Genomic DNA, 9,835 nt, shown 5'->3' with positions numbered 1-9,835 from the left:
GCTCGGCCACTGACCGCAAGGCACTACAGCGGGTAGTGTGTACGGCCCAGTACATCACTATTTTTATGGAATGGTCTGCCTACCCATGTGAGAGAAGCAAACTCGGTCTCAACCTTTAAGTCTTTACTGAAGACTCATCTCTTCAGTGGGTCATATGATTGAGTGTAGTTTGGCCCAGGAGTGTGAACGTGAACGGAAAGGCTCTGGAGCAACGAACCGCCCTTGCTGTCTCTGCCTGGCCAGTTCTCCTCTTTCCTCTGGGATTCTCTGCCTCTAACCCTATTACAGGGGCTGAGTCACTGGCTTACTGGTGCTCTTTCATGCCGTCCCTAGGAGGAGTGCATCACTTGAGTGGGTTGAGTCACTGATGTGATTCCCCCCCCCCCCCCTTGGGTTGTGCCGTGGCGGAGATCTTTGTGGGCTATACTCGGCCTTGTCTCAGGATGATAAGTTGTGGGGGCTGTGCTTTGGCAAAGTGGGTGGGGTTATACCCTCCTGTCCGGGGGTATCATCGGATGGGGCAACAGTGTCTCCTGACCCCTCCTGTCTCAGCCTCCAGTATTTATGCTGCAGTAGTTTATGTGTCGGGGGATTAGGCTCAGTTTGTTATATCTGGAGTAATTCTCCTGTCTTATCCGGTGTCCTGTGTGAATTTAACTATGCTCTCTCTAATTCTCGCTTTCTCTCTTTGTTTCTCTCTCTCGGAGGACCTGAGCCGTAGGACCGTGCCTCAGGACTACCTGGCATGATGACTCCTTGCTGTCCCCAGTCCACCTGGCCGTGCTGCTGCTCCAGTTTCAACTGTTCTGCCTGCGGCTATGGAATCCTGACCTGTTCACCGGACGTGCTACCTGTCCCAGTCCTATTATTTGACCATGCTGGTCATTTATGAACATTTGAACATCTTGGCCATGTTCTGTTATAATCTCCACCCGGCACAGACAGAAGAGGACTGGCCACCCCTCATAGCATGGTTCCTCTCTAGGTTTCTTCTTAGGTTTTGGCCTTTCTAGGGAGTTTTTCCTCGCCAACGTGCTTCAACACCTGCATTGCTTGCTGTTTGGGGTTTTAGGCTGGGTTTCAGTACAGCACTTTGAGATATCAGCTGATGTACGAAGGGCTATATAAATTAATTTGATTTGGAGCTAAGCTGCCTGCCATCCAGGACCTCTACACCAGGCAGTGTCAGAGGAAGGCCCTAAAAATTGTCAAAGACCCCAGACACCCCAGTCATAGACAGTTCTCTCTACTACCGCATGGCAAGCGGTGTCGGAGTAATCTAGAAGAAAAAGAAACGCACACCTATTTAGGCGAGGTGCTGGCTAGCGGAGTAGAAAACTTGAAAATAAAAGAGAGCCGCACACTCTAGGAGCTCAGATGCAAAAAAAATTATTACCAACGTTTCAACAGCCAAGCTGTCTTCATCAGGGAATAATCACAAACACTGCGGGATGATTCGTTTATGTAGTGTTAAAAGACACAGGTGTCTGTAATCATGGCCAAGAGTGGCCTAATATCATTGGTTAATTATCAAATATTAAGATGTCATACAAAGAACAGCATACAAACAACAAATGGATAGCATACGATCATAAATTAATTTGACTACACAAGCTTCAAACAATTACAATTGCAAAGTCACAATAATCACAAGAATGGCTTCAGATCAAAGTCTACGTAGCGGTACCGGAGTGCCAAGTCTAGGACAAAAAGGCTTCTCAACAGTTTTTTCCCCCAAGCCATAAGAATCCTGAACAGGTAACCAAATGGTTACCCAGACTATTTGCATTGTGTACCCCCCCCCTCCCCCTCTTTTACGCTGCTGCTACTGTTTATCTTATATGCATGGTCACATTAACTATACATTCATGTACATACTACCTAAATTGGGCCGACCAACCAGTGCCCCCGCACATTGGCTAACCGGGCTATCTGCATTGTGTCCCACCACCCACCAACCCCTCCTTTTACGCTTCTGCTACTCTCTGTTCATCATATATGCATAGTCACTTTAACGATACCTACATGTACATACTACCAGGTGTCTGTATATAGCCTTGCTACTCTTTTTTCAAATGTCTTTTTACTGTTGTTTTATTTCTTTACTTACCTACACACACACACACCTACCTTTTCCCCCCGCACCATTGGTTAGAGCCTGTAAGTAAGCATTTCACTGTAAGGTTTACACCTGTTTTATGTGACAAATAATGACAAATAAACTTTGATTTGACATGGTGAAATGTTTTGTTGATTTCACTTTGAATTCAAGTTAGTTGACAAATGTACTTCAAATCTACCTTGAAATGACATCTGTGCCCAATGGGTGGTGACTCATAAAGGACTGAATGGGTGTGTAAAAAGGTTACTTCTGTACTCACCACCCTGAAGAACGCTGTGAAGGAAAACTGGAAAGTCTGTTGATTGCCTATACAGTAAATACTGACCATGTCAATTTTGGGGTGATTTAGGATTTTGATATTGTATTCACTTATTCTGAAATTGAGATCTATATTAATCTTTGGACAAAGAATATTATCTTTACCTACATACCATGTCATCGTCTTGCAAGGTCCAATTGAGATTGCTGATGGTAGTCCTAAAAGTCCCAAACACATTTATAGACAAACCCCCTTAAAATTAAACAGTTTGACACTTTGCATTAGGCTATATTATTTTTGCATCTTAATATTCTCATTTAGGTTAATTACCTGGTAGACCAACATTATTTGTAGATGCAGGTGAGTGATGGCAAGATTCGCATACAGTAGGTGTGTCACGAGATCAGCCAGTAGCCTTGTCAAATGAAAGGGCATGCGCGCTAAAAAGATGCGCTCTCTCTGAAGTTGAAGAGGTGGGTGGCGGGAGTCTGTCAAGTGTCAGGGCCGGAGAATGACTTGAGAAGGTAATTCATCGCTATATGATTAATATAGTTTCTGAAAACTTTATTTGGTAACAATTTAGATTTTATTTATTTATTTCAGTGTTCCACATCTGACATAATTCCAGACTATTTGGTGTATGCTAACTTTTTTTGTTGCGGTTGGTAGGCTAACGACCAAGGCCTGTAGTTAGCTCAATTTAATGTCGTTGTCATTTATGTTTCTTACTTTGTATTGGAAGACCACAGCCTGCAATCGCCGATATTTTCAAAATGTTGCCTGGTCAGGCTACTGTAACAAGTTCCATCATTAACATGTCGAGATGATGTGCAATGTATCAAGGTATGAGGCTCTTCTATGTGTTTAATGCAGGTGTTGGGTTACATGGTTTCAAGAGAGGATACAAGTAACGTTAACAGTTCCCCAACATTGGAGGAACAGAAGGCGTCTTGAATAACTGGTAAGACATTAAATTACAGTATTGCTATAGTCAGAGAGAATTCTAATTTGATAAATAGCCTTAAAGCATATTTTAAAAATCCATTGTGAGGGGCAGCCCCTAGACTGCATACATGTAAATAAGGCCTATGTAATGTAAATTATTTCATATTTCTATTTTGATGTCAAGAGGACCAATTATGAATAATTATATATAATAATTTCCACAAATTCTCTTTTCTAGATGGAGATGGCTGAAAGAGCAGAGACAGAGTACACAGAATCTGACACATTTTGTGATTCACCCAGGAGAGGAAAAACCAAAAAATCAAAGAAAGACAAATGTCTAAAAAAGAACAAAACACACAGGACAGAGTTGAAAGACACTGGTATTGAAGAGAAAAAGAAAACCAAAAAGGCCAAAGGTAACAGGAAGAAGAAAAAGAAGGGAAAAGTAGCCCTGGGATTACAAGATAGCTATTTTATTTTTGAGGGAAACAGTGCACCAAACTCTCCAATAAAGCCAATTAAGTCTAGGGGGAAGTCCACTGTAAAATTTGCTGTAAAACATTACATTAAGAAACAGGAACCTTTGCCGGTGGTTAGTGACTTAGTGAAGGTACCCAAGAAGAAGGCCCAGAGAAAAAAGAAAGTTGCATTTGATTTATTCCCTGATTACATACAAGCAAAACAGCCAGAAGTAGTCAAGTGTTGCACCTCAACAACCAAAGATACTTTTCCCTGGGAAAGCCCCAAGAGTGACAATGAAAGCAACTTTTCTGGGACTTATCAGTGTAGAGAGGGGCAAGAACAGGGAACAGAGTATGGAAAGGGACAAACCAACTCGCAAAGTACTGCTGAAGATGCCAACAGTGAGGACCTGTTCATAACTCAGAAGAAATTCAGAGTACTAACATCTTCAGATCACTCCAGCAGTGGAGGCACTGGTGAAGCCAACACCACAAAATTGGCCAGGCATACCAAGTCACTCATAGAGCCAAAAGAGGAGCCACTGCTCTGGAAGTCAACATCTGAGACAGCCACTCAAACAGAGAACTTCTTTACCTCAGAGATCTCCACATTCCTCAGGTTTCACCAGTCGTGTGGAGCTACCGAGTGCTCAGAGCAACCTACTGACCTGTCTCTCCCTAACAGGACGAGGGCAGAGATGGGCATACATCCCCCATCTCAAAGAAAAGCCAATGAAGAGGAAACAAGCCCCCCACTTGGCCAAAAGTCAGACACAACGTCAAGTGAGGAGAATGACCCATTCTGGCGGTGCAAGAGTCAAGTTAAGGCAGTTCAGATGAGACTGAATGAATCTTTCTTCTTTAAGATGAAGGGCGAGGGACAGTCCCCAAGACCACAATCTCCCTTGATGAAACTTACACAGGCCTGTGGTAGGAAGAAAACAAAAAAGTAACAAGTGAAGTTTAAACCCAAACTTCCCCTCAAGAACTAAAAAAAAGTCAAAAACAATACAATTTTATTAGTGATAGTCATTCAAAAGGATACATTTGCTTTGTGGCGTTCTTTGTCCCAGGTTTCCAAAATAGGTTCATTTTATAGTTTTATATGTTTAAGTTTAATTAAAAACACATTCAATAAAAACATGTATTAATGCACATTTTATGGAAGAAATTGCATGTCACTCATCAAATAAAGTTTCTTAATTTGTCATTTTCTTACAATCATTTAGTGGATCATTAGCTGTGGTAGCAATAGCAGCTTCATGTGCAATACCATCACTAATTGATAACCTTTATTATTAGTGACATTCAACTGAAACACTATTCATGTAAAGCGTACACTAATTGTGCCTGAATAGCTTGATTCCAATCCACTTCCATAGATGAAAAAACACATAGACTGGGATGGTGACTGGTAACAGAAGACTGTAGAAACACACACTGCTAGTGCTTGTACATCCCTGAGGGAAATTATCATCCACAGTTGCAGAATAGAAAAGTCCAAATAGGGAGACTATAGGAACCAGTACTGTGAGGGTAGAGAGAGATAACATATTGACTTCTAGCTAACAACTAATTTAAACACTGTTCAGGGTCAAGATCTTCTTGAGTCTTTACTGTTTGTGTTTTATGCCTGCTGTGCTGGTTTCACTGGTGTTGCAGGTTCTTTTTTAATCAATCTTGCATATTGGGAATCATGTTGGGAATCCCATCAAATATCGGGTATGCGATGCCAAGCTCCTCGTTGATGAGTTCATTGGTATTTACCTCGTACCTGCGTGATAAGACGAGAGTACAACAATTAGGCTAGCTAGCTAACTGTTAGCTGATGCTACCTATACAGCTGAGACAAAAAAAAGTGGTGTTTCTGTCTCAGCTATGCCATAGCAAAACAAGATCGTCGTTGGATTAGGTAAACTAGTATAAATATGGCAATGTATAACATGACTCACCTCAATTGCTTTTTGGATAGTGGACAAACAACACATTCGAGCAAGGATGTGTCGAAGTCCTTCACAACTGTCAAATGCCTTACAGATACAGGCAGAGGTCAATCACATATTTGACAAACCTTTGAATACTCCGAGTTTCATTAACTCATCTTAAAGAATTCTGAAACATGACCGAAATAGCCAGCAGATGTGCCTTTTAGGGTGTTGTTGTTCCTGCAATGAACAGCAGCTCAAGCTAAACTGGAAGAACACACGAAATTGCACTGGTGCATCACAAATGTAGTCCCCAGTATCTGATTAACTAGTTCCGTCCTCTAGAAATTCAACTGCACATTTCAGATTTTCAACAGCAAATAGTGAAAATATTAAAAAGCACTTAAAAAATCAGAGCCGGTGTTAAATTGTCAGCTATATGAATATTACAGACGACTGATACAGGCTAATATAAAAAAAATAGTGTGCAGATTTGACAAGTGTTATACATGCCTGACCACGAGATGGTAGCACAAACTCACAGGTATTTTACTCAAATATAATGGCCGTGTTCGAGAGGATCAAAGCCGTAATGTGTCATTGGTAAATCGCCTGCACGATCGACGGCAATGTCGAACAAGCCCAAAGTGTGTGGTTATTTACATCAGCGTTGCCATGTCCCCAGTTTTCTGAAAATTAGTCTACTTTGAAAACGATGTCGGGGGTGAAAATGTATTGTAACGACCCTGGGTTTATAAGCGCGGACATCGACTCTGCCGCATGAGCATGCTTTAGCCGCACAGTCGATAGCGCGCTGGACTTCGGACAAGAAGTTCGAGGGTTCGAGGCCTGCTCCCTGCTGTTTTTATTACAGTGTTATTGGTCGCGGATAACGGGTTTTTGTCCTACTTTTAAATTGCACCGCGGCCGCCATGGTTGCTGAGTGGAAGAGTGAGTAGTGGGGAGAGAGAGTGAGTAGTGGGGAGGGAGTGGGAGTACTGAGCGCGTGTGTGTGTGTTGACAGCTGAGTGATAGAGAGCATGGCAGCGATGCTGTCCTCTCACTCACTAAGCTCCCTGCAGCCGCTCTCTCAACACACACACCTTCAGCCCTCCCCACCACTTGCTCGTTCACTCAGTAACAGCCTGCCCCACTGCCTGATAGTCAGCAGCAGCAGGTAACGGTGAAATTAATCGAATATTTTTTTCTCAGAGAAATGTCATGGCGGCTTGGTCGAATTTAGAAGTTGCCCAAAAACCCGCAATCCGCGACCAATACATATTCAACCACGACATCGTTTTCAAAGTAGCCATTTTTTCCCGGACAACTGGGGGCATGGCAATTGATGTGAGATCAACAAACTAACAGCACGAGATGGCTACATACTTCTCTCCCTAAAGTGCCAACTCCTCTTGTTGCTATTTTTTAAGCCTTGTGGCCGGGTTTTGAGTGGTCATTGTGCTAGATTTTTTTTTCAGACAACCCTGATTTACATTTTAGTCATTAGCAGACGCTCTTATCCAGAGTGACTTACAGTTAGTGCATTTATCACATGATATATCCTTACACATGATATGGAAATGAGTCGAGTAGAGATTATGTTTTATGCATTTAAAGTCATTACAGCCTTTATTGTTCAAATGCATCTTTAATGAAAGTCACATAGGCCTACAGAAAAGGTAAAGGCCAAATATTACATTGAGATTGTTAAAAAAAAGTTGGAAGAAGAAAGTGATGTATTATGGTTGAGTTGCGGATATTGCTCTGAGAGTTTTTAGTGAAGGCATCCAAGTGTTTTAGGTTCTGTGAGCGCACTGCTAACATAATAGAATGCCTTCAGGTTCTAAACTGCAGCAGTGTAATTAGATTGAAGCCTGTGAGTATCCAGTTCACCGTTACCATCATTACAAACCCTGAGGACAAGCTTCTGCTTCAAGCAGGAACACATAACTTGATGAGGCTGAGGCTCCTCTCTGATTACATTCCATAAAGAAATATCAAACTTTGCTACCCAGTGAAATCTGATAACCTATTTCTGATTCATACCGTAGACTACAGTTTACTGTGTGCAGATACTGAAGAAAATAATCCATATCTCAGAATGATTTGATATCTATCACAAACTTCAAGGTAATGTCTCTTTAAAAGCATGTTTACAAAAAAACAACAGATACTGCAATTGTTTTTTCCAATAAAGTTCACTTTGCCTCTCACTTCTATCTTTCTAACTGACATTCTTTCATCCATGCATGTTTCTCCTGCCCAGGCTTTGCTGATGCCTGTGTAACGGATGTTCTCAGTACAGCTGAATGAATCATGTCACTCATGAGCTTTAAGGGTCACATGAAGAGACAGTGGTTGTGTTTCTCTGCCCAGATGTTCCATCCATCAACCTATGGTTGCATGTCACATGTCACATCATCGACTGTGTGTCGCTTTTGTGGAGCGATGGGTAACGATGCTTCGTGGGAGTCAGTTGTTGATGTGTGCAGAGTCCGGGTTCGCGTCCGGGTATGGGCGAGGGGACGGTCTAAAGTTATTCTGTTACACCTGCCAGCTCTTACAATGCCTGGATAGGTGTTTTACGTATCAGCTAACCACATCATATACTATAGCAATCTGCCAATGACACAGTCGATGATGTGACATGCAACCATAGGTTGATGGATGGAACATCTGGGCAGAGAAACACAACCACTGTCTCTTCATGTGACCCTTAAAGCTCATGAGTGACATGATTCATTCAGCTGTACTGAAAAGTACTTGCCTCAAAGGGTAGAGGAGGAAATTATAAATATACAGTACCAGTCAAACGTTTGGACACACCCAGCTTCATGAGGAATGCTTTTCCAACAGTCTTGACGGAGTTCCCACATATGCTGAGCACTTGTTGGCTGCATCTCAATTTGGTGATTTTCGGGTGATTGTAGATGCCAGGTCATCAGATGCAGCACTCCATCACTCTCCTTCTTGGTCAAATAGCCTTTATACAGCCTGAAGCCTTTCTATTAACAGGTGTGTCTTGTTAAAAGTCCATTTGTGAAATTCGAGCAAGGGTTGCCTTCCAGAGAGACATCAGAGATTGTAACATTCTCTGTTTCACGGAAACATGGTTCTCTTGGGATATGTTGTCGCAATCGGTTCAGCCACCGGGCTTCTCTATGCATCTCGCCGACAAAGCTAAACACTTCTCTGGGAAGAGGAAGGGTGGAGGTGTATGCTTCATGATTATCGACTCATGGTGAATTCATAACAACATACAAGGAACTCAAGTCCTTCTGCTCGCTCAACCTAAAATTCCATATAATCAAATGCTGGCCATTTTACCTACCAAGATAATTCTCGTCAGTTACATTCACAGCTGTGTACATTCCCCCTCAAGCAGACTCCAAGACAGACATCAAGGAACTTCACTGGACTATATGCAAAGTGGAAACCATATATCCTGAGGCTGCATTTATTGTAGCTGGGGATTTTAACAAAGCAAATTTCCTACCGTGTAATAGACAGAAACTCAAACAGGATGTACCAGTGACGAGAACCATTCAACGCTGGTCCGACCAATCGGAAGCCATGCTTCAAGATTGTTTTGATCACGCAGACTGGAATATGTTCTGGTCAGCCTCAGAGAACAACATCGACCAATACGCTGACTCGATGAGTGCGTTCATAATGAAGTGCATTAGAGATGTTGTACCCACTGTGACTATTAAAACCTATCCTAACCAGAAACTGTGGATGGATGGCGGCATTCGCGCAAAACTGAAAGCGCAATCCACTGCATTTAGCCATGGAAAGAGGTCTGGGAATATGACTGAATATAAACAGTGTAGTTATTCCCTCCGCAAGGCAATCAAACAAGCGAAATGCCAGTACAGGGACAAGGTGGAGTCGCAATTCAACGGCTCAGACACGAGACGTATGTGACAGGGTCTACAGGAAATCACAGACTACAAAAAGAAAACCAGCCACGTCAAGGACACCGACGTAACGCTTCCAGACAAACTAAACACCTTCTTTGCCCGCTTTGAGGATAATAGAGTGGCACAGTCACAGCCTGATAACAAGGACTGTGCCCCCGCCCTCTCTTTCTCCATGGCTGACCAGAGTAAAACATTGA

General features: G+C 42.5%; 2 protein-coding genes and 1 long non-coding RNA gene across 4 annotated transcripts; 1 reads left to right on the top strand and 2 right to left on the bottom strand.

Moving 5' to 3' along the window:
- Positions 1-2,136: 2,136 nt before the first annotated feature.
- LOC118942939 lies at positions 2,137-2,884 on the bottom strand. The gene is made up of 4 exons (XR_005038621.1): positions 2,712-2,884; positions 2,554-2,599; positions 2,382-2,428; positions 2,137-2,158 (listed from the first exon to the last, which is right to left on the bottom strand). It is a non-coding gene; the product is annotated as an uncharacterized LOC118942939 (long non-coding RNA).
- Positions 2,824-5,000, top strand: LOC118942938. Of its 2 annotated transcripts, XM_036958026.1 has the most exons (3): positions 2,824-2,905; positions 3,255-3,342; positions 3,565-5,000. In XM_036958026.1, exon 3 carries the CDS (start codon positions 3,565-3,567, stop codon positions 4,741-4,743), a length of 1,179 nt encoding a protein of 392 aa, XP_036813921.1. In that variant the 5' UTR covers positions 2,824-2,905; positions 3,255-3,342; the 3' UTR covers positions 4,744-5,000. The 2 variants fall into 2 exon arrangements, with proteins under 2 accessions (XP_036813921.1, XP_036813932.1); XM_036958037.1 differs by lacking the exon at positions 2,824-2,905 and having other exon boundaries at positions 2,992-3,342.
- zgc:162634 (phosphatidylinositol glycan anchor biosynthesis class Y) lies at positions 4,791-5,962 on the bottom strand. Its single transcript, NM_001160512.1, is given in 2 exon segments — positions 4,791-5,564; positions 5,743-5,962. A coding segment is annotated over 1 exon segment (213 nt). The 5' UTR covers positions 5,344-5,564; positions 5,743-5,962; the 3' UTR covers positions 4,791-5,130.
- Between the last annotated feature and the right edge of the window lie 3,873 nt (positions 5,963-9,835).

This window comes from Oncorhynchus mykiss, chromosome 2 (genome assembly GCF_013265735.2).
Source record: "Oncorhynchus mykiss isolate Arlee chromosome 2, USDA_OmykA_1.1, whole genome shotgun sequence".
Classification (NCBI taxonomy): domain Eukaryota; kingdom Metazoa; phylum Chordata; class Actinopteri; order Salmoniformes; family Salmonidae; genus Oncorhynchus; species Oncorhynchus mykiss.
The sequence above is the reverse complement of the archived record's forward strand: the minus strand, read 5'-3'. Positions and strand labels throughout refer to the sequence as shown.

What these genes read in the sequence shown, in the direction of transcription:
- LOC118942938 (XM_036958026.1), top strand. Translation starts at nt 3,565, where the DNA reads ATGGAGATGGCTGAAAGAGCAGAGACAGAGTACACAGAATCTGACACA.